The sequence below is a fragment of the Myxine glutinosa genome, chromosome 2, assembly GCF_964187855.1.
Source record: "Myxine glutinosa chromosome 2, kmMyxGlut1.1, whole genome shotgun sequence".
Taxonomy (NCBI): domain Eukaryota; kingdom Metazoa; phylum Chordata; class Myxini; order Myxiniformes; family Myxinidae; genus Myxine; species Myxine glutinosa.
Window position 1 is genome coordinate 27,946,628 of NC_136262.1, and position 24,764 is coordinate 27,971,391.

At 45.8% G+C, this 24,764-nt stretch overlaps 1 protein-coding gene across 3 annotated transcripts in view; it reads right to left on the reverse strand.

Annotated features, from left to right (window-relative positions):
- The window catches only part of LOC137421956 (WD repeat-containing protein 7-like), a 523,854-nt gene that overhangs the window by 431,799 nt on the left and 67,291 nt on the right, over window positions 1-24,764 (reverse strand). For all 3 annotated transcript variants that reach the window (XM_068108572.2, XM_078773034.1, XM_068108574.2), the window contains 4 exons: window positions 7,212-7,288; window positions 6,074-6,193; window positions 5,734-5,879; window positions 401-500 (listed from right to left, as the gene is read on the reverse strand). In XM_068108572.2, coding sequence (XP_067964673.2) covers window positions 401-500; window positions 5,734-5,879; window positions 6,074-6,193; window positions 7,212-7,288 — 443 coding nt within the window. The remainder of the gene's footprint in view (window positions 1-400; window positions 501-5,733; window positions 5,880-6,073; window positions 6,194-7,211; window positions 7,289-24,764) is intronic.

Below are 24,764 nucleotides of genomic sequence, written 5' to 3' on the forward strand. Positions count from 1 at the left end.
GCGAGGCTGTGCGTGCCCGGGCGTTCTGGGCGAACCCTGGAAAGGCGAGTCTGGACATGCCCGGGCGTCCTGGACGAGCCCTGGAAAGGCGAGGCTGGGCGTGCCCGGGCGTCCTGGGCGAGCCCGGCATGGTGATTGCTCTGCGTCCTCGGTAGGTGCAAGGCGATTGTGTATACCCAGTGGTAGCCGCTACAGATCGATAAAATATCTGCTCATTCCTTCAGCCCTTTCTTGATGGTCCAAACCCCTTCTTTCTCTGTGATTATTCCCCTCGACCAGCGTTGATATCATATTAAAAAGTCAAAATCCTAATTATTACACTAATATTGCTATAAATAAACCAAATCCTATCCTCGTCATGAAAAAGAATAAGGTTGATCAGAAATTGTCAGGAGCACACCTGGTCCAGATCACTGTCGTAGAACCGGAAGAGCAGAATAGGAGCACGGATGTTACAATTGGCAGGTTCATCGGAACATTGTGGTTCATCTGAAAAGCAGCTGTAAAATAACGACACAATATGATAATAATAATAATAAAAAATAAATAAATAATGATAATAGTAAGAGGAAGGAGAAGAAGAAAAAGAAGAAAGAATTTCATAAAATCACAAAAATTGGAAGAAAAAAAAGAAATGAAAACCAAACAGTATATGGTTTAAAAGAGAGGTAAGGTAGCCTTGCTCAGGAATTTCAGTACACCTTTCTTGACGTTCAGTATTTTAAAAGGTTAAGAGCATGGATAATCCCACATACAAAGCTTTCATCTGCAGCGAAATGGAATACTGCTCTCCACTCTGGCCTGGTGCTCCTGCATCACACCAAGCTCTGCTTCACACTGTAGAAACCAAAGGTTTCAGAATCTTTGGTGTCTCCCGTGATGAAGCTGATTCTGAGGGCCTTTCACTCTCTCCCGCAGGCAGGTTGGTGGTCTTTCTATCTGCTACCGACTCCTCTCCGGCCTTGCTCCCCCAGCTCTGTCTGTGCTCTGTCCCACAAATATTCCTTCAGGACGCACAAGATCCGTCAGCAACCATCTTCTGGTGAAACTGCCAAAATCAAGATTCTCCGCTCATATTCTCTTTCATTGGTGTCTCCCGTGATGAAGCTGATTCTGAGGGCTTTTCACTCTCTCCCACATCATCTCCTGAGATTTAACATCTCTCATTTAACATTAACCAGTGTGGCAGCTACATTCAAATGTAAGATGTGCACAGAGGGAGCTGCACATGGAGGAAATGTTGAGTTGGATCTTGGAGACGGCGTGAAGCTGGAAGGTGTGAAAACATTTTGCTACCTCGGAGACATGCTGAATGGAGAAGGTGGATCCGACTCGGCAACGGTTGCTAGAGTGAGATGTGCATGGAAGAAGTTTCGGGAACTGAGTGGCGTCCTGATGAGGAGGGGAGTGTCGTTGAAGCTGAAGGGAAAGGTGTATGCTGCATGTGTGAGAAGTGTTATGATTTATGGGAGCGAGACATGGGTAATGAACGTAGAGCAGCAACGAAGGTTGGAAAGGGTGGAAATGCGAATGGTTCGATGGATGTGCGGAGTATCGTTGAGAGAGAGGAAGACAAATGATGAATTGTGAAAAATGATGGGAATATTGCCTGTGATTGATGCTGTGAAGAGGAACAGGTTGAGATGGTTTGGTCATGTGTCGAGGAAGGATGAAAGTGACTGGTTGAGAAGAGTGATGGAAATGAATGTAGAAGGAAGTAGAGGACGGGGAAGACCGAGAAAGACTTGGCTAAAGATGGTGGAAGAAGAAATGCGGGCAAGGGGGTTAACAAGGGGAGATGCAGAAAATAGGGCAAAATGGAGAAGATTGTCATGGGGACCGCAAGGCTAACCCCTGCTCTTGCAGGGAAAATGGCCTTAAAATGCATGTTGTTTGTTGTTATATATTCTCTCTTTCATTCCTCTTTTTTCTTGCCTCTGGAACAAACTCCCACACTCTCTTCAATCCTATTCCTCCTTCCAGGTCTTTAAAACAGCTGTTCACCACCATCTCTTATCTTCCGCCATCCAAAACCTTGATCTTTTCTACCCCCGTTAATACACCCCCAAATCCACCTCCTTCATATTCAGTTTTCTTTCCTGAAAGTCCTTATAGTGTCCATCTTGTTTATCCCATGTACCCCGCCCCAGCCCTCTCCCTTCCACAGATCTCCCAATGTCCCTGTTCTCTACTGTTCTTGGGCTTCCCTCTCTGTCCCCATCTTGTCCCCCACTCCTTTTATTATATATGTATATATATATATATATATATATATATAAATAATATATATATATATATATATATATATATATATATATGTGTGTGTGTATGTGTGTTAGCTCTTACACGAGCCTCGACTTAGTACAGAAAAAAAAAATCCCCATACGTTGGCATTCATGTGGAGGAGGAAATTCCTCCTTGGAAAAATGTCTCTGACTGTGGTGAGAAAAGCGGTGCCATTGCTGTGACGTCCCTGGTACCTAGAGTGCCCTGGGAAGTGACGGCACTTCCCCTAAACTCAGTGGCTGTTTGTATCGTCGAACAATCCGGTGTTGTCTCACGTATGCTTGTCTGTATGTCCATGTGGTGAGTGTGTGGCAGCTCCACTTTCAACCTTAGAGCAGGTAAAATAAAAATAAAATAAAAGGAAGGCAGAAAAAAATCCGATTGAAATTCCTGAATGTTCGCTGCCCTTAATTCGGCGGGACAGCTGCCACACCTTGTGCTTTGGCATTTACTTTTTGTAAATTAATTGCAAGACACTGCAACCATAACCCAAAACTTCTGCCAGGTTTGGCCTGATCAATAGGCCATAGGAATGTTTTTTAACAGGGTGAATATGTCTTTCCACACATCAATCCTATGACTGCAGAGTTCCAAAACTAGAGGGGATAACTTCGGAGACGAAGTGGAGGGGAGATGGGAAGGTGACGGGAGGGGCTTGTTTCATCTGGCAAATGCTACTGATAGTATATATATTTGAAATATTTCTTTCATCTACCCTTGTAATAACTGCACAGTCAGGGTGTGCAGCGACTCTCCTGATGACCATTAAATTGTTGGAGTAGGCGAGGGAAATCTGCACCTGGACATTTGACCTATGACTATAGGGTCATAAATTATGATGTCTGGTCAGTTTTCTGTCACCTTGAGATAAAGGATGCTCTTTAGGATACCTTGGCTGTAGTCCCTGGAGTATTCACACCACACTGCTACCCCACAATGTCACACCACACTGCTAACCCACAGTGTCATACCACACTGCTACCCCACAGTGTCATACCACACTTCTATCCCACAGTGTCACACCACACTGCTACCCCACAGTGTCACACCATACTGATACCCCACAGTGTCATACCACACCTCTATCCCACAGTGTCACACCACACTGCTATCCCACAGTGTCATACCACACTGATACCCCACAGTGTCATACCACACTTCTATCCCACAGTGTCACACCACACTGCTACCCCACAGTGTCACACCATACTGATACCCCACAGTGTCATACCACACCTCTATCCCACAGTGTCACACCACACTGCTATCCCACAGTGTCATACCACACTGCTACCCCACAGTGTCACACCACACTGCTATCCTACAGTGTCACACCACACTGCTACCCCACAGTGTCACACCACACTGCTACCCCACAGTGTCACACCACACTGCTACCCTACAGTGTCACACCACACTGCTACCCCACAGTGTCACACCACACTGCTACCCCACAGTGTCACACCACACTGCTACCCCACAGTGTCACACCACACTGCTACCCCACAGTGTCACACCACACTGCTACCCCACAGTGTCACACCACACTGCTACCCTACAGTGTCACACCACACTGCTACCCTACAGTGTCATACCATACTGCTACCCCACAGTGTCATGCCACACTGCTACCTTACAGTGTCATACCATACTGCTACCCCACAGTGTCACGCCACACTGCTACCTTACAGTGTCATACCACACTGCTACCCTACAGTGTCATACCATACTGCTACCCCACAGTATCATGCCACACTGCTACCTTACAGTGTCATACCACACTGCTACCCTACAGTGTCATACCACACTGCTACCCCACAGTGTCATACCACACTGCTACCTTACAGTGTCATACCACACTGCTATCCCACAGTGTCACACCACACTGCTACCCTACAGTGTCATACCACACTGCTACCCCACAGTGTCACACCATACTGCTACCCCACAGTGTCACACCATACTGCTACCCCACAGTGTCACACCACACTGCTACCCTACAGTGTCATACCACACTGCTACCCCACAGTGTCACACCACACTGCTACCCTACAGTGTCATACCACACTGCTACCCCACAGTGTCACACCACACTGCTACCCCACAGTGTCACAGCACACTGCTATCCCATGCGCATGGGTAATGATTGGTCTAGGGCCCATTTTGCATGTGAGAAGATGGAATCTGCTATCCATCTCCTCTTTTTATAACCCTTGATACCCAGGTACAATTTGCATGTGGTTATGCAGGGAGGGAAAGGCATGCCCGGACATAACCTCAGAGTAAAGTCTACCAAATGGTATTTATTTGCTTTGAGCCCAAGCTGTTCAGCGATAGGTTTGCCCTCCAGCCAAGATCCTGTGCCTCACTCGGAGCATGATTGGATTCGAGCTCTAGCTTTATATCTAAATATCAATGTCATTCTTCTCTTTCGGCCTTCAAGACAGCTGTTCACTACCGTCTCAGATCATCCCATATCCAAAACCTTGATCTTTTCTACCCCCCTTAAACTACCAAAACCCCTCCCCATCCCCCCAAATTTCCAGTTCTTTCTTCTTGAGAGTTTGCCTTTGTATCAATCTTATCAACCCCCTGCGTTCTCCATACTTACCCGCATCCCTTGTTGTCCGTCTCAATCTTTTTTGTCCCGAGGTCCTGCTGTTGGCATTTCCCTATGCCTGCTGTTCCTTTTGTTATGTTGGGTCCTGATCTATTCTGTGTTCTCGCTCTTCCATGGGCCTCGACTCTGTATACAAAAAAGTCAAGAATATCCTGCCATGTCTGCCTTTCTCAAGGGGTTGACAGACACTGCTGGTGTGTCTAGATGCCCTAGATCCAGCTTCCAAGGATCGGTCACCAGTTAGCTGAGGGTCAAAGCAATCCCATGGTGGGCCTGAGCAGAAGAGGAATTTGATGTTTCCAGGATCCGGTGTGGTATGGTGAGGGTAGTGGTATATTTCAGGTCAGTCGAGTTCAGTTCAGGGAGGGAAATGTAGAAATTTCTTCACCAGGAAAGAGCCTGAAGAAAGCTTTGAACAGATCCAGTGATAGCTTATTTGGCCTTGATACTTATTTATTTGGCTTGTATGGCTGCCCCACACATTTTGGGTGTCTGAGGGCTAGTTAGGACTGTGTGTTGGCCCAACCAGTTAGGTAGGCTGAAGGGGATTTTTTTCGCATGTCGACATAGTCAGCAAGACGCTAATCGTAGGACTGATGAAGATGCTTTAGGGGCTGCTCGTGGGGGTCTGTGTATATGGACGTGGACATGGATGAGCTTAGTGTAGCGTGCAACAACAGATGAAAAGGTCTGTCAGAAATGTGGATCTGTCAGCACCAGCAGAGGCACAGGCCCAGGAAGAAAAATAAGAAGAGGAAAAGAAAGAAGGAGAGGCATACCTCAAAGGATACTCTATTAATGAAGCAAATGGTATACTGCTGTATTACCTTCCAGGTAGTTTGTAGATATATCCCCTGCCCTGAGCACTCCACACAATGACTTTATCCACAGCCAGGAAGTCACCTCCGGCCCAAAGCTCACCATCTTCTGCCATTAACAAGCACAAAGTTGAGAAATCCTTTGAGCGAAACACCTAAAGTGAATGACATTTCACAGTTACCTTTTTGATACCACTGGAACTCTCAAAATGACAAACTACTTAAAAATAATGGAAAGAATAAATATTCATCGTCATCATAATTTCGAAACAACACCTTCACGATGATAAATATCATAAATGACAGTGAAATGACATCAGTGCCCTGTGACTTTTAAAGTAAATGATACCTTCCAGATGTGGTGACAGACGAGTAACAATGCCCAGGGCCTCTGGCGGCAAAAGGTGACTGTGCAGCCATCCGTCAGGAACATAGGCCTGGCCTCAATCTCATAGATGGGGGCTGGTTCCTGCAGCATAATGGAAGTTGTTCATCCCTTCTTTCAGTATTTCTGGAGCTGGCTTAGAAATTAGATCATTGTAGAGATATTTTGGTCTCATGTGAATTACTGTCACTAGCAACGGTACCCACCCTATGGGCGGGGCTTCAATTGGGAAGCCCAAATGAAAAGGCAAAAAAACCCAGAAATTGAAGGCTTTTTATTTTATTTTAAACGATTCATATAAACATCCGTTGAATCATATCACACGCAAATCATCAAAATCTAAACAGTACATGGCGCCCATTTTGAAAAAAGATTGAATTCTGCAAAACAAAAGCCGCCACTACACGTCTTTCTCAGTCGCACGTTTATGCGTGAAGAGTGCGTGCCAAATCTGTAACACGGAAGCGGCCGCTACACCTGTTTCTCAGTCACTTTGCACACGCTGCCATGTTACTTCGGAGCCGCACGTTTATATAGGAAGAGTTTATCAGGAGTCGATCTACTTTCTCCTGGTACATCGAGTAAACAGTATTTGTAGAATTTCAACAAAAGCCACATCACTGTTCATATCGGTAAATATTATTCCATCGTGTTTGGAAAAACTGGAAAATTGGAAAACTTGGAAAATTTGGAAAAACAATATAGCCTATTTTACTCCCAGGGGTCCCAGGAATACCCACCCAAAATATCATTGCGATCGGTTCAGCCGTTTTTGCGGTACCTTCGAACGGACGGACAGACATTTGGTGAATTATGGTAAGATTCACAGTTTTTACCTGCTGTTTATGAGCGTCTATTCCTCATTAAATATAATATTAGTCTTTATGAATGTATGTTGTCAGTCTGCATCGGCAGACAAATCGAAATAATGGATTTTATCAAATAAAAGACGATGAAGAAGATGTTAACCGCAGTGGGAAGCCAGGTGCAAATGATGTGTTGAGGGTTAGACCTCTTTTGGCTCTTCCACAGACTCTTGTAGATTTTCCATTGATACAATCAATTATTCTGATTAAGTGGGGTTGATATTAGTAGTTTGTACCTGCAGAGAAGTGAGCGCTGCATCCAGGTTCCAAAGCTTTAGGGTTCCAGAGATCGTCACACCAACCACTGTGTCTTCTGTCTCACAAAATAAACAACAAGTAAAGATACATTCAAAGTTCACCGCCCCCATGCCAAATAATGAAATATCCTACAGCGCGGCATTGCCGGGGCACCTCAGGTGCCCGGCGCCCGGCAATACCGCAGTGCAGCTCATAGAGAGTGCATTGGGAGGGAGAGGTGTACAATAATTGATTGATTAATTGCATAATTAAAATCAATAAAAGATTATCATAAAATATTTTCTTAATCAATTGGCTAATAGCATAACTAAACCACTAGTGCTTCATCCGAAGATGTATCTTTTAGAAATGTAATTAAATAAGTCATTAATAAAAAATTAAATAATTAATTGATTAATCAATAAATAATTAATCGATTAAATGATTAATCAATAAATCAAAAATATCCTTTATAGCCACATCACCTGGTCACTGTCATGTCCAAATATTAGCTTCCTCGCTCAAAAGGTGCCTGAGATATTGCCCAGATGAGAAAGAAAATAAATAAATGATTAATAATGAAAATAAATAAATAATAATCATAAAAAAATTAAATAGTTAATCAATTGGCTCATAGAATACATAAACTACCACCATTTCATCCGAATCTGTAACTTAAAAAAATTAATTAATTAAGTCATTCATCAAATAATTAAATAATTAATCGATTAATTAATTAATGAATTAATTAAAAATACCCTTTACAACCAAATCACTTGGTCATTGTCATGTCGAAATATCAGCTTCCTAGCTCAAAAGGTGCCTGAGATATTGCCCAGATGAGAAAGAAAATAAATAAATAATGAATAATGAAAATAAATAAATAATAATCATAAAAAATTAAATAATTAATCAATTCGCTAATGGAACACATAAACCACCACCATTTCATCCGAATCTGTAACTACAAAAAAAAAATTAGTCATTAATCAAATAATTAATCGATTAATTGATTAATCAATAAATCAAAAATAGCCTTTGCAGCCAAATCACTTGGTCATTGGCATGTCTAAATTAATATCAGCTTCCTAACAAAAAGGTACCTGAGATAATGCCCAGAAGAGAAAGGAAATGTATAAGTACTTAATTAATCGTTAATAATTAAATAACTAATCAATTAATTGATTAATCAAAAAAATACCGTTTTTGACAAAGTACTTGCTCACTCACTATTGTGCTGAAATTTCAGCTTCCTAGCTCGAAGGATGGCTGAGATATCGCCCGGACAAACAAACAAACAAGAACGAAAACAACCAGAGTGAAAACTGAGTACTCCCTTTCAGGGTGCGTCGTTGCCGAGCCCCCTTCGGTGCCCGACAATGACGTTATGCAGAGCCTGGAGATGGCATCGGAAAGGTGCAGTGTACAATTATTGCCAATTCGTTTGCAAGGTGAACATATCATTATTCACCTATTATATTTTTGTACACAAGGTCGAGGCTCATGGAAGAGTGAGAATAAAAAACAAACAGAACAGAACAAAGGGACACTTGCAGGAATAAGAGGCAGGGACAAGAATGAGAGTAAGTGGAGGATGAGGATGAGCCTGAAAGAATATGAAGACTATTTGCACCAAATACAAAGAAAGAATAGGGGAGACAACTTAGCACGACTCATACAAAAGGTAGTCAGACAACAGGTTTTCTAACTTCAGAATTTAATCCTGTTCCAGAAATGTTCAGAGGTGGCACTTTTCATTTAAGTATGTTTTTATCGAGTAAAATAATTACATTTTACAACAAGCTGCCTCTCACCTCTTCTGACAACAACACTTCACTTTACAGAAATGGCAGATGGCTCATTTTTTAAATTTGTGGACACTGGCGGTATTGACGCGGTAGAGGAATAGCGGAATAGAGGGGGTTTATTTATATATTTATTATTTTATTTTTTTTGTATACAAGATCGAGGCTCGTGTAAGAGCTTACATCAATGACAAAAAAACAACAACAAAGAACCGACACAAGACGAAATAAAGGGAGCGGGAGACAAGATGGGGAGAGAGGGTGAAGCACACAAGTACTTCCCCCTCTTGCAGGGATTTGAGAGCAGGGACATCGGGAGATCTATGGTAGGTGGAGGGCTTGGGGGGAAGATGCGTGGGAAGGGGTTGAGGAAAAAAAATGGTTGTCTACAATGTAACATATCACAAGAGTCATGTTAATTACGCAGGAATGGATCAAAGGATGTTTCCAGTGGCGGTGAGGAAGTTGAGCTGGAAACAGTGGCAATGGCCTTGTCAGAAGGATGGCAGATGAGAAATATCTCAAGAAGGTCGGAAGATAAACACCACAAAATATCTCCTCAAACCATTGTGGAACAGAATTGCAACCAAATGTGAGAGAGCTTCACTGGCCAAATACGGCATGAAGGCAGAAGTGCATACCTGGGTAGAGAGAGATGGAGATCCAAAGACGGAGGTGCCCCTGGAGAACAAATGAGTTTCGGCAAGCAGAAGTCAAAGACAAACAATCCCACCTCAGATCTTGGAGTTTGCAGTGTTGGTGACATAACATGAGGACACAGCGTTGTCTGCAGATTGGACTGACAATACCAAAATACCTGATACAAGGGATTCTCCTGTTCATTAGCAGGTCCATAGCAGGCAGAAGCACACAGCTTAGATCGCAGCCAGCCTCGGTCTCTCAACAGCCATCCAGCGACATAACTCAATATGTGAGGTGACCTTTATTTTTGTTCCATCATGATCATGCAGCTCCAAACGGTCTCACACCCTGAATCACAACACCCTCTCTCTGCTCTCCAAAATAAACCTCTTCATTGTGCAGGTATATACACTACATGCCCAAAATTATGCGGACACCACTTCCAATTAGTGGATTCGGCTATTTCAGCCACACCCATTGCTGACAGGTAAATATAAGAAAAGCACACAGCCATGCAATCTCCATAGACAAACATTGGCAGTAGAACGGGTCGTACTAAAGAGCTCAGTGACTTTCAACGTGACACAGTTATAGGATGCCACCTTTCTAAAAAGTCAGTTTCTCAAATGTCTGCTCTGCTAGAGCTGACCCGATCAACTGTAAGTGCGGTTATTGTGAAGTGGAAACGTCTAGGAGCAACATCAGCTCAGTCACAAAGTGGTGGGCCACACAAGCTCACAGAATGGAACCTCCGAGTGCCAAAGCGCGTAGTGCGGAAAGATCATCTGTTCTCGGTTGCAACACTCACTGCCGAGTTCCAAACTGCCCCTGGAAGCAGCGACAGCACAACAACTGTTCGTGGGTAAATAAAAAAAAATAACCACCTTTAGAGGCCATTTTTCCCCGCAAAGCGGGGGTTGGCCTTTTTCGGGAACCGTGGTTGTTGTTGTTTTTTGGGTCCCCTTTTTGAAGCAATGTTTTACGGCCGGATGCCCTTCCTGACGCGAACCCTGTTTGTCGCCTTTTAACGACAAACAGGGAATTACCAGTGAACTGGTACTCAATTAGCCGACCTCGGAAGGATGACAGGCTGAGTCAACCCCCCTGGCGTTAATTCAGCGATCGACCGGGATTCGAACCCAGGATCCTAGGATCCTAAGCCGGCACCCTAGCCGCTAGCCCAACACCAGGTTTACAGTTGGCACTATGCATTTGGGTTTCATGAAATGGGTTTCATGAAAGCACAGCTTCATGAAATGGGTTTCCATGGCCGAGCAGGCGCACACAAGCCTAAGGTCACCACGCGCAATGCCAAGCGTCGGCTGGAGTGGTGTAAAGCTCACCGCTATTTGACTCTGGAGCAGTGGAAACGTGTTCTCTGGAGTGATCAATCAGGCTTCACCATCGGGCAGTCTGATGGACAAATCTGGGTTTGGTGGATGCCAAAAGAACGCTACCTGCCCAAATGCATAGTGCCAACCGTAAAGTTTGGTGGAGGAGAAATAATGGTCTGGGGCTGTTTTACATGGTTCGGGGGTAGGAGTGAAGTCTTGACGAAGACTTCACTTGACTTGGCTTGGCTTCACTTGGCAACTTGACGAACAACTCCAGTGAAGGGAAATCTTGACGCTACAGCATACAATGCCATTCTAAACGATTGTGTGCTTCCAACTTTGTGGCAACAGTTTGGGGAATGTCCTTTCCTATTTCAGCATGACAATGGCCCTGTGCATAAAGCGAGGTTCATAGAAAAATGGTTTGTCGAGATCGGTGTGGAAGAACTAGACTGGCCTGCACAGAGCCCTGACCGCAACCCCATTGAACACCTTTGGGATGAATTGGAACGCCGACTGCAAGCCAAGCCTAATCGCCCAACATCAGTGCCCGACCTCACTAATGCTCTTGTGGCTGAATGGAAGCAAATCCCCGCAGCAATGTACGAACAGCTAGTGGAAAGCCATACCAGAATTGTGGAGGCCGTTACAGCAGCAAAGGGGGGGACCAACTCCATATTAATGCCCATGGTTTTGGAATGAGATGTTCGATGTTCGCGAGTCCACATACTTTTGGTCATGTAGTACGTGTGTACGTGTATATTGTTACGGACACGGCTCGGATGTTGTTTGCCGAGCGGATGGCCGCCGCGCCCGAACAGTTACCCCGACTAACCCGATTCCTGAACGTTGGCCAAAATCGCGCCACAGATATTCAATGGGGAAAAGACTAAAGCGAAGGATGCGAAGAAGAAGAAGACAGAAGTAGGGAATACGGATATAATTTATTTGCTATTTACAACCAAAAGAAACCAAGGAAGAAGGAAGGATAATACAATAATTTACAGAAGAAATCAGAGACAGTGAAAATCGCTGGCTTATCTAAACAGGCTTAATTAATACCCTGGGACAAGACACACAGAACAAACTCACGTACACGAATGGGGAAATTGCAGGCAGGAATGACAGGAGGTGGGTGGCTGGACGGGGAGGAAGTCACGGAGCTTGCTGGAGCTTGATCCCGCACGGGACGTCGGGCTGGACCTCGACGGCCGCCGATGCCACCGATCCTGTCGTGTGCGTGGGGTAACGGGTCGGAGCTGCTTGGTGGAGCCAACGCTGCTGGTGGGGGGTCTGGCGTGATGGGTTCTCTCTCCCTCTCTCACAAACTCCAGGACTCTTTCTCTCTTTGCTTCACTTCGCCCCTTCTCTCCTCTCTCTTTCTTAGTCCAACCCAGTCCAACAACTTCCTCTCTTGCTTGGTCCAACTCTTAGTCCCACTCAGTCCAACTCTTAGTCCAACAACCACTTCCAGGCTTTCGCGCGCGCTCTATATAGCGCCTCAGGCGATCAAGCCGCTGGTGTCCAGGACACGCCCATCAGTCAGCTCGCCTCGGCCCTGATTGGTCGGCACGGCCCTCTGGCTCCGCCCTTGATAACGATGGGCGGGCACGCCCAGGAGTCGGCAGCTCCTCCCCCTTCTTCTCCAAGCCGACCTCGTGGCGAATGGAGTCGCGGAGGGAACAGTTGGCAATTGTTGGAAGGGGAATGTGAATGAAAGGGGATCTACTCTTATTTCACTTGGTGCAATGGAGTATTTAAATTAATGGGAGACACAGCCTTACACTAATACACATAATAAGGATATAACTACTGAACAGGGATATATGGTGTCCTTCGTGTATGCTTTATGGAATTAACTATGGGAACGCCCTTTGACCTTTATACAACAGACTGGAGGCAGGAGGGTCCAGAATACAGCAATAAAAAACACAATAAAAAAACACAATCCTCATATCCACAACACTGGAAGGAAATCCCCGCAGCAATGTACGAACAGCTAGTGGAAAGCCATACCAGAAGAGTGGAGGCCGTTACAGCAGCAAAGGGGGGGACCAACTCCATATTAATGCCCATGGTTTTGGAATGAGATGTTCGATGTTCGCGAGTCCACATACTTTTGGTCATGTAGTACGTGTGTACGTGTGTATATATCTATATATATATATATATATATATATATAAAATATATATATATACATATATACATATATATACATATATACATATACGTATATACATATATATATATATATATATATATATATATATATATATATATATATATATATATATATATTGTCCTGTCGTGCCGATAAAGACCGGTCTCGGACGGATTGTCGATCGAGCTTACACTCCAAGGCGTTCAGTCAAAAATATAGCGGAGTTAATACGCGCGTGGGGGAGGGGGAAGCTCTTACCTTCACAGGTCCCACCTGACGTCTGTGAACCTGTGATAAATTAATGCCAGCCGACACGGATTTAAAATGTATAAAAATACTGGCTTTACTGAAGAAATGCCGGCAAACAAGGAATGCACAATAAAATAAGATTCCTAAATGGAGCGCTCCCCACGGACACGTATACACACAAAGGGAAAATAAAGGTGAAAATAAAATGTGTTTGTTTTTAGGTACTTAGCTCTGAGCATCTCCTAAACCCCCTCGAGAATCGTCAAAGTCCACACGTCCTTGGCGGGAACAGCACAGGCCTCCGTGCACAGTTTGCTCATGGGCAACGCAGGCCTCAGTCCGCAGTCCGTGCGCAGGAAGCCGCAGGCCTCGGTTCCTCAGTTCGCTCCTCCTCACGATCATGATGATTTATGTCGGAACACGACCGTTCGCCACCAAACCCCACAGCAAAGAGCTCATAAACTTCAACCGTTCGTTCGTTGAGACTGTCCCACCTCAAGAAACCACAAGAGCTTATCGGCGCCCGTTCACTTTCAAATCTAGAAGCTGAGAGAGAAAATGTCGGCCCTCCAACTCCTTAGTATTCAAGGCTCTGCCATCATCCGACGCCGCCCGTGCCTGCTCCAACCAGCGAGTCCATCTCCTCGTTGCTCGACAATCCTAACCAATCACTGCTCTTTGGGGTGTGGCTTCATGGACCTCCTGTGCGTTTGTTATCACCAGGTCGGCGGTATCATTGGTGGTGCTCAATGTCCTGTTTCCAGTTAGCTGTTATTTAGTGTCTTTTAATGCGCTATTGCCTGGCTCTCTGTGTGTGCTGCATTGTCATAAGGAGCAGAGGGGAAATAACAGAGGCAATTACATACAGGGGATTCATTACCCATAATCCCTAACTAATTAACATAACCCCCACCCCTCTCATGGGGACACTTATACACTTACACAACATGCGGTCTACCGGATCCCTACTTATGGACATGGGGGTTCTTCTTCTTCATCACGACATACGTAGCATGGTAATGTATACACTTCTACCTGGACGAAGGTAATCATTGCCTACCCCCCACAAACGTAACAATATATAACCATCATTCCTCAGGCAATGACATACAATACAACACAGTTTCCCGAGTTAGGTATTTCCTTTTTAAATGTTCAGATAGTCTTCTGCGTAGTGGGTTTCAAAGCACAATGCGTTGTGTGGGATTAGCTTGGGATTTCCTTTCTATTTTTCTGGCCCAGGCACTACCCTCCTCGATTCACAATGAATGGGGAACAACAGAGCAAAGCAGCAGAGATAGAGTTCAATTGCTTATCGCATCAAAAACCCATTTGAATCCCACGCCAATGCTCAACAGTCACCGACAATTCACAATGGCCACCATGTCAGGTCGGAGAGTGACATAATTAGTATCATTTATGCCCGACTGCATCTAGTAACTAGAACGCCACTCAGTAGAGCGCATACTCCCGCCGTGGGTCAAGTTGGAATAGTACGATCTCACAAAAGTTTGAGGGAGTAGTTCAGTGACAACACAAGACAAGACAACACAAGACAGACACTGCACAGATATATATTTAGAATATATACAAGATAATGTTAAAAAAAAAAACAAGGCAATTTCACTTACATTTTCGGATTCAGCGTTCAATTCTATATAAGTGAGTGTATTTTGAGGCATGTGTGACTTCAAATAAAATTGCAAGCCAGAAAACGTCCGTTTCATTCCTTAGGGATACAACATGTAAACCTGGCCCAAACGTCAAAACAAAACTCGCTCATTTTAAGTCGTACAAGCTAATGCGACCACTCATTCTTCTGGGAAGAATCCTGTGCACATGCTGGTCACAATTAGAAGTCACCTAAGTCTTTATAAGTTCATCAAATACTGACACCGCGATTGACATTTGCTGAGGTAAATGTTGATATCTCTTCTGAGGTAAAACAAACAAACAAAAAAAAAAACAGTTTTAAATCATTATACGTATCAAACGATACCTTTTATGAAACGGGGAAACCTAATACACACTTTGGTGGTTTTAAAATGACAGAATATGTCTTTATTAGAAAAAAAAAAGAACCTTGAAGACGACGCTGCTAACAAAATACACCGCTCTAACGCATAACCACGAGTTTAAACTACATTCACAACAAATATGAAAACTATTTTCATATCACAATGTTAAATATAGAATATATAGAAGATAATGTTTAAAAAAAATGAGCCCTATCTTCCAATGGTAAACAATCCTTCAAAAAATTTCTGGATCCGGAATAACATCCTGAGCTTCACCAAAAACTAATCAATTCTTCCTTATCCCAAGGGCAATCATCCCACCAACTTTCATCCAAATCCGTTCAGAACTTTTCCAGATATCTTGTTCACAAACACACAAACACACACACGCACACACACACGCACGCACGCACGCACGCACGCACACACACACACACACATACACACACGATCGAATGCATTACTCCCTGGCTGGAGTGATCAACACACTTGCAAAAAAAAAAAAGTACTTTAAAAAAAAAAAAAATTTTTAATATTGAAAATATATATTAAATATTATTTTAAGATTGAAAAAAAAAGTTTTTTTTTTTTACTTGGCAATTTTTTTTTTTTTGCAAGTATGTTGATCACTGGTTTGTGTGTGTGTTTGTCTGTCCGCTCACTTAAACTTGCCAACAGGTCGCACTTTTAACCCGATCTTCACGAAACTTCACCAAATGGTAGAGTTGGTGGTCCGACAAAATCAGATATATTTTTGATGTCAAAATGTCAACATAGGCCAAAGGTCAACATAGGCCAAAGGTCAACCACTTTTTTCCAAATTTCTAAAATCCTCAATTTTCATCCGATTGACTTGAAATTTGAATAGAATTTACATATCGGCTAACTGAATTCAACCAGCAACTATTTTTGAGATCAGCATAGGCCAAAAGGTCAACATAGGCCAAAGGTCAACAACAATTTCAAATTTAAAAAATCCTCAATTTTTATCCGATTGACTTGAAATTTCAATAGGATTTTCATATCAGCAAACTGAATTCAACCACCAACTATTTTTAAGATCATCTTCGGCCAAAAGGTCAACAACAATTAAAAATTTCTAAAATCCTCAGTTTTCATCCGATTGACTTGAAATTTGAATAGGATTTACATACCGGCTATTTAAAATTGAAATTTTTTGATTGAGTTGAAATTGAATTGATTTGAATTGAATTGATTGAATTGAAAATGAAATTGAAATTTGAATAGGATTTACATATCAGTGAACTGAATTCAACCACCAACATTTTTTGAGATCAGCATAGGCCAAAAGGTCAACAAAGGCCAAAGGTCAACCACGTTTTTTCAAATTTCTAAAATACTCAATTTTCATCTGATTGACTTGAAATTTGAATAGGATTTACATATCAGCTAACTGAATTCAACCACCAACTATTTTTGAGATCAGCATTGGCCAAAAGGTAGCCTGGTGTTGGCTTAGCGGTTAGCGTGCCGGCTTGGGATCCTGGGTTCGAATCCCGGTCGATCGCTGAATTAACGCCAGGGGGGTTGACTCAGCCTGTCATCCTTCCGAGGTCGTCAAATTGAGTACCAGCTTGCTGGGATGAATGATCCCGGTGTGTACCCCGGTTTCGAATAGGTACACCGTATCCCTGCACATCGTAAGAGCATGACCAAGGGTTGGCGTCAGGAAGGGCATCCGGCCATAAAAACATTGCCTCAAACAGGGAACCATGATTGTCATGGGGCCCGCAAGGCTAACCCCCGCTGTAGCGGGGAAAATGGCCTTGAAACGATCATTCATTCCTCCTTGGTCTTTGGTGAATCCTCCTCCTTGGTGATTTCAATATCCACATGGACTCCACTGACTCCACAATAACCACTGACTTCACTGATTTACTCACCTGCTTTAACCTCACTCAACATGTCAACTTTCCTACGCATATCCGTGGTCACATTTTGGACCTTGTCTGCTCCACTGGATTAATTTTGCGCCATCTCTCTGGCTCCGACCTCACCCTCTCTGACCACTTAGCCATCACTATGACCATCAACATCCCCACCCCAACACCAAGACATTATCGCACTATCAACTTCCGTAAGCTAAATGCTCTTTCACCTACCTCATTCTCATCCACCCTCTCTGAAAAAATGTCCACTTCTCCCTTCATTGACCTCCACACCCCTTCCGACCTCACTGACTACTACAACCACACTCTCTCCTCCTGCCTTGACCAGCTTGCGCCTGGAAAAACCAAAACAGTTTCTTTCACCCATTCTGCTCCCTGGTTTACCCCTGAACTCCGCCTGATGAAAACTCGTGCTCGCCAACTTTAAAGACTCCGCAATAAAACAGGTCTCACAGTTCACTCCCAAGCCTACAAGGACCACCTACAACACTACAAAGATGCCCTCTCCCACGCCCGCTCCGCCTACTACTCTCAAATTATCCACTCTGGCTCCGGAAACCCAAAAGCACTCTTCTCGACAATAAACAAACTCCTCCGCCCCCTGGACACCACCACCCAGTCATTCACAGTAGACAACTGCATCTCCTTCCTTTCTTTCTTCCAACGCAAAATTGACAACATCTACAACAGCTTGACCACCGCCGCACCCGCTCCCCCTCCAACCACCTGCCCCCCCTTATCCTGCCTTCCCCTGTCTCAATTCTCCCCGGTCTCCCCTACTGACCGCTCTGAACTCCTCATAGGAATGAAAACTGCCACCTGCACTCTTGACCCCATCCCCTCAAGCTTTGTCAAGGCCTCCCTCCCTGCTCTCTCTCCACTTATCATTGCAACAATAAACTCCTCCCTGTCTACAGGCATCGTCCCACCATCCCTCAAAATTGCTGCTGTTACCCCCATTCTAAAAAAACCTGGTCTAAACCCTGACACCCTAAACAACTTCAGACCCATCTCCAACCTACCCTTTCTGTCGAAAGTTTTGGAACGCGCTGTAGCCACTCAACTCAAACATCACCTCTCTGCCAATAACCTGTATGAAACATTCCAATCCGGATTCCGCTCCAACCACAGTACTGAAACTGCTCTCCTCAAAATCACCAACGACCTTCTACTCTCCTCTGACGCTGGCAACCTCAACATTCTCGTCCTCCTCGACCTCAGCGCTGCCTTTGACACCATCGATCACACCATCCTCCTCACCCGACTTGAATCCACCTTTAACGTTACCGGCACTGCCCTCTCTTGGATTAAATCATACCTCTGACAGACGCCAGTTCATCTCCATCAATAACTGCAAATCCCCCACTGCTCCCCTCCCCCAAGGTGTCCCCCAAGGTTCAGTTCTTGGCCCCCTCCTCTTCATCCTTTACCTGTGCCCCCTCGGTCACTTAATCCGCCGTCATGGTCTCCAATTCCACTGCTTCGCCGATGACATCCAGCTTTTCATCTCCACCAAGTCCATCTCCACCGACACCCACTCTATCCTGACAAACTGCATCTCTGAAATAAAATCCTGGCTTCAAATCAACTTCCTCAAACTTAACTGTGATAAATCTGAAATAATCATCATTGGCCCAAAAACGCTCACAAAATCCACCCATAACTTTGCCCTCAACATCGACGGTATCCCAGTATCCACCTCCCCTCTCATCCGGAATCTTGGCGTCATCTTTGACCAAACCCTCTCCTTCGACAAATACACTAAACAGATCACAAAGACAGCCTTTTTCACCTGAAAAACATCGCCTGTCTCCGCTCATCCCTCTCCTCCACGGCTGCAGAAACCCTCATCCACGCCTTCATCACCTCCCGTCTGGACTACTGCAATAGCCTCCTCTATGGTTCACCCTCAACAATCACCAATAAACTCCAATACATTCAGAACTCCGCTGCCCGTCTATTCACCCATTCCCGGACCCGTGACCACATCACCCCCGTCCTTTACAAGCTTCACTGGCTCCCCATCTCCCAGAGAATCCAGTACAAAATCCTCCTCTTGACCTACAAAGCCCTCCATAACCTGGCCCCATCCTACCTGGCTGACCTGCTCTCCAGACACACTCCCACCCGCAACCTCCGCTCTGCTGGTACCAACCTCCTGACCCCCCCCCCCCCCCATCCGGACCAAATTCAGATCCTGGGGGGACAGGGCCTTCTCCATCGCTGCTCCCACCCTCTGGAACTCACTACCTCACACCATCAGAGACTCCTCCTCACTCACCACATTCAAAACATCACTCAAGACCCACCTGTTCAGCACTGCATTCAACATTCAACCCACAGCATTTAACCCCTGACTATCACTTCTCCAAACCACCAAATCCCTGGTGTTGGGCTAGCGGCTAGGGTGCCGGCTTAGGATCCTAGGATCCTGGGTTCGAATCTCGGTCGATCGCCGAATTAATGCCAGGGGGGTTGACTCAGCTTGTCATCCTTCCGAGGTCGGCTAATTGAGTACCAGTTCACTGGTAATTCCCTGTTTGTCGTTGAAGGCGGCAAAAAGGGTTGGCGTCAGGAAGGGCATCCGGCCGTAAAACATTGCTTCAAAAAGGGGACCAAAAAAAACAACAACTACCACGGTCCCCGAAAAGGCCAACCCCCACTTTGCGGGGAAAAATGGCCTCTAAACGGTGGTTTATCACTTCTCCTTCTCCCTCCTTTTGCTTTAAATATTTCCCTATTGATTCTTGTCTTTTTGCAATTGTTGTTTTCATGTTTTGTTATGCATTATGTTTTGCACTCTGTCAAAGCGCCCTTGGGCTTCATGAAAAGCGCTATACAAAATAAATGAATTATTATTATTATTATTATTCATTTTCATTCATAGGCCAAAAGGTCAACATAGGCCAAAGGTCAACCACTTTTTTTCAAATTGCTAAAATCCTCAGTTTTCATCCGATTGACTTTCATTTTTAATAGGATTTTCATATCAGCTAACTGAATTCAACCACCAACTATTTTTGAGATCAACATGGGCCAAAAGGTCAACATAGGCCAAAGGTCAACCACTTTTTTTAGAATTTCTAAAATCCTCAATTTTCATCCGATTGACTTGAAATTTAAATAGGATTTACATATCAGCGAACTGAATTCAACCACCAACTATTTTTGAGGTCAACATGGGCCAAATTTCTAAAATTGTCAATTTTCGTCCGACTAACTTAAACTTTGAAGATGATTTGCATATCAGGTCACTAAATTCAACCACTAATTATTTTTGAAGTCAAAAGGACACTCTCCTGAGTGCCATTCTACTTTGTTCTGTTTTTCCACGTGTCGCTCTATGAGCGATTTTTCAAATCAAAATTAGAAAAAAGATTTTATTTTCAAATATTGTACTATTTCAATTTCAAATACTTTTGTCAATTTCAACTTATTTTTGGAGAACATTTTGAGTTGTTTGAAAAAAGTGCAAGGGTGCCAATATTTTTGCCGACGACTGTTATTACAATGCATTCAGAAAGTATTCAGACCCCTTCACTTTTTTCACATTTTGTTATGTTGCAGCCTTATGCTGAAATCGTTTAAATTTAATTTTTCCCTCATCAATCTACACTCAATACCCCATAATGACAAAGAGAAAACAGGATTTTAGAAAGTTTTGCAAATTTATTAAAAAGAAAAAACTGAAATATCACATTTACATAAGTATTCAGACCCTTTGCTATGACACTTGAAATTTAGCTCAGGTGCCTCCCATTTCTCTAGATCATCTTTGAGATGTTTCTACACCTTGATGGGAGTCCATCTGTGGTAAATTCAATTGATTGGACATGATTTGGAAAGGCACACACCTGTCTAAATAAGATCTCACAGTTGACAATGCATATCAGAGCAAAAACCAAGCCATGAGGTCGAAGGAACTGCCTGCAGAGCTCAGAGACAGGATTGTGTCGAGGCACAGATCTGGGGAAGCCTACAAAAAAATTCCTCCTGCATTGAAGGTTCCCAAGAGCACAGTGGCCTCCATAATTCTTAAAGGGAAGAAGTTTGGAACAACCAGGACTCTTCCTAGAGCTGGCCGCCCGGCCAAACTGAGCAATCGGGGGAGAAGGGCCTTGGTAAGAGAGGTGACCAAGAACCCGATGGTCACTCTGGCTGAGCTCCAGAGATCCTGTGTGGAGATGGGAGAAACTTCCAGAAGGACAACCATCACTGCAACACTCCACCGATCTGGGCTTTATTGCAGAGTGGCCAGACGGAAGCCAAACAGTTCCATCTTGGTTTCATCAGACCACAAAATCTTGTTTCTCACAGTGTGAGAGTCCTTTAGGTGCTTTTTTGCAAACTCCAAGCGGGCTTTCATGTGTCTTTCACTGAGGAGAGGCTTCCGTCTGGAGGAGCACAATAAAAATGAACAACATCACATGGGCAGCTTTCTTGGGACCAAAGTGTGGCTGTTTATCAATATGCCAACAGCAACAGAGGAGGGAAAAGCAGAAATCAATAAGATCACTAACAACGAAGCAATGAACACGTTCGCCTTAAAATGTGCTACGAGAAGTGTGCTGAATGTGGATTTTGTTTCATTGCCCTGCCCAGGTGTGTCGTATTTTATGGGATTATCCCGCTTTTACCAAGATGACCCGGGTCCTGATTATTACCTTTCTGGGATGTCATTTGTCCCATTTTTTCAATACTTGAAAAAGCAAAGGATGCATGCAGCGCAGGCACATACACCTCCATCATGTCGACAGTACAACGTCAAGAATGCCAAGCAGCAGTTGGAACCCCTACAATGGCGTCATGGGAGTGATGTAACCATCACATGGTCACATGAATGAATTACTGAATGAATGATCGTTTTAAGGCCATTTTCCCCGCTGGAGCAGGGGTTAGCCTTGCGGGCCCCATGACAATCATGGTTCCCTGTTTGAGGCAATGTTTTTATGGCCGGATGCCCTTCCTGACGCCGACCCTTGGTCACGCTCTTACGATGCGCATGGATACGGTGTAGCTATTCCAAAATCGGGGTACACACCGTGATCATTCATCCCAGCAAGCTGGTACTCAATTTGCCGACCTCGGAAGGATGACAGGCTGAGTCAACCCCCCTGGCGTTAATTCAGCGATCGACCGGGATTCTAACCCAGGATCCAAGGATCCCAAGCCGGCACCCTAACCGCTAAGCCAACACCAGGCTTGACATGATCAAATGGGAGTTATGTAATCATTACTAAATATGTTCAAGTACTTTCATTACCCTCACCAGAGGAGAGATATTGCATTTGAGTCCGTTTGTCTGTCTTCCTGCTCGTTTGTCTGCACATAATGTCTGAGCGCTGCATGCCAACGAAGACCACCATTTTTGCACATCATCTTTTTTTCAACCGAGTACCTCTATAAAGTATGTACAATTACATTGCGAGTACGTCTATAAAATACGTACTATAGAACCACACAAAAAACTACACAAAACAAGTCCTGGCGAAGGTCTGCAATCTTTGATTGCTCGTTCCATTTTTTTATTATAATGTAGCGGTTACCGCTGGATGCACACAATCGCCTTGCACCGGCCAGAACACGGCCAGACGCGCCTCTCCCGGGCATGCCCAGACTCACTGTTCCCGGGCACGCCCGAACCTCCCGGGCACGCCCGGTCTCGTCTTTCCCGGGCATGCCCGCTCTCGCCTTTCCAGGGCTCGCCCAGAGCGTCCGGGCATGCCCGCTATCGCCTTTCCAGGGCTCGCCCAGAGCGTCCGGGCATGCCCGCTATCGCCTTTCCAGGGCTCGCCCAGAGCGTCCGGGCATGCCCGCTATCGCCTTTCCAGTGCTCGTCCAGAGCGCCCGGGCACGCCCAGCCTCGACTTGCCAGGCCGCAGCCAAACACGCCCGGGCAGGTCCAGACTCGCCTTTCCAAGGCTCGCCCTTGATACCCGGGCATGCCCGGTATAGCTTTTTCCGGGCAAACTTCCCGACATAAATGTGTATATATATTGCTGCCCGATAAACGGGCTTTTCAGAGTACCCGAGTGTGATACATTTATTAAACCTACTCGGACGAATTTCCATCTTTGGTCGCGTCAATTCTTTCAACTCGCGTTGGAGCCCAGCTCCTTCATTGGTGACCTACCGACATGGATACGGCAGTGACGCTTAAACTGCCTACCTTCTGGGAGGCTCACGCGGCTGTTTGGTTCGCTCAGGCGGACTCTCAGTTCGCCCTGCGAGGCATCACCGTGGACGACACCCGCTTCCACCATGTTGTGGCGGCGCTCGGTTCCACCACCGCGGCCCGCGCCTTGAGCCTCCTCCAGCACCCGCCGGCTGCTGACAAATACGACGCGCTGAAGACGCTCCTCCTCGACGCTTTCGCCCTCTCACCGGCGGCACGCGCACGGCGCCTGCTCGACCTGCCCGAGCTCGGCGACACGCGCCCGTCCGAGCGCATGGACTATATGCTCTAGTTGCTCGGTGAGCACTCTCCGGATTTTCTGTTCCGCGAGCTGTTCCTTCCCCAGCTGCCTCACCCGGTACGCCTCGCCCTGGCTGGCACGTTGATCACGGATTCCCGCGCCCTCGCCAGGGAAGCCGATAAGATCTCCTCAGCGGGCCAGCACATCGGCGCGGTTACCTGGAGCCCGCCGCCGTCCGAGATGACGCCCACGACGCCCGAGCGCCCTGCGCGGTTGGAGGCCGAACTGCCGGTGCAACTGGCGGCCGCCACGCCGCACCGCCCGCTTCCGACACGACGGCCGGGGCCTCCACCTGACCGGGCGTGGTGTTATTACCACGCCAGGTTCGGACACAAGGCTCGGACGTGCCGGCCCCCGTGCACTTTCGGCAGGTCGGGAAACGGCCGGGCTGGCGTTCATTCCCAGCCATGAGCGCCGGCCACTCGGGCAACTTGCTGTTTACTCGGGACAAAGCGTCTGGGCGGCGTTTCCTGTGCGACACTGGCGCCCAACTGAGCGTCATACCCGCCTCCGAGCAGGACAGGCTGGACGCAGTTTGCGGCCCCTCTTTGGTCGCTGCTAATGGCTCGGCCATACGCACTTTCGGCCCACGCGTCGTCACCCTCTGCTTCGGCAGCCAGCGCTTTCAATGGACTTTTGTTACCGCCAGCGTCCCCGTGGCTTTGCTGGGCGCCGACTTCCTCTGCGCGCACGGGCTGCTGGTCGACGTCAAACGACGTCGCCTTGTCCACGCCAAGACCTTCAGCTCCCTGGCGTGCACAATGAGCAGCTCCGCGCCGACCGAACTGGCGTGCGCCCTCCCGGTAACGAACGAGTTCGCTCGCCTGCTCGTGGAATTCCCGGCCCTCACGCGGCCGACGTTTTCGGCCGTCGCGGTGTGGCACGGGATCGAGCACCACATACCCACTACGGGCCCGCCGGTCTACGCCAGGGCCCGCCGCCTCGACCCAGCCAAG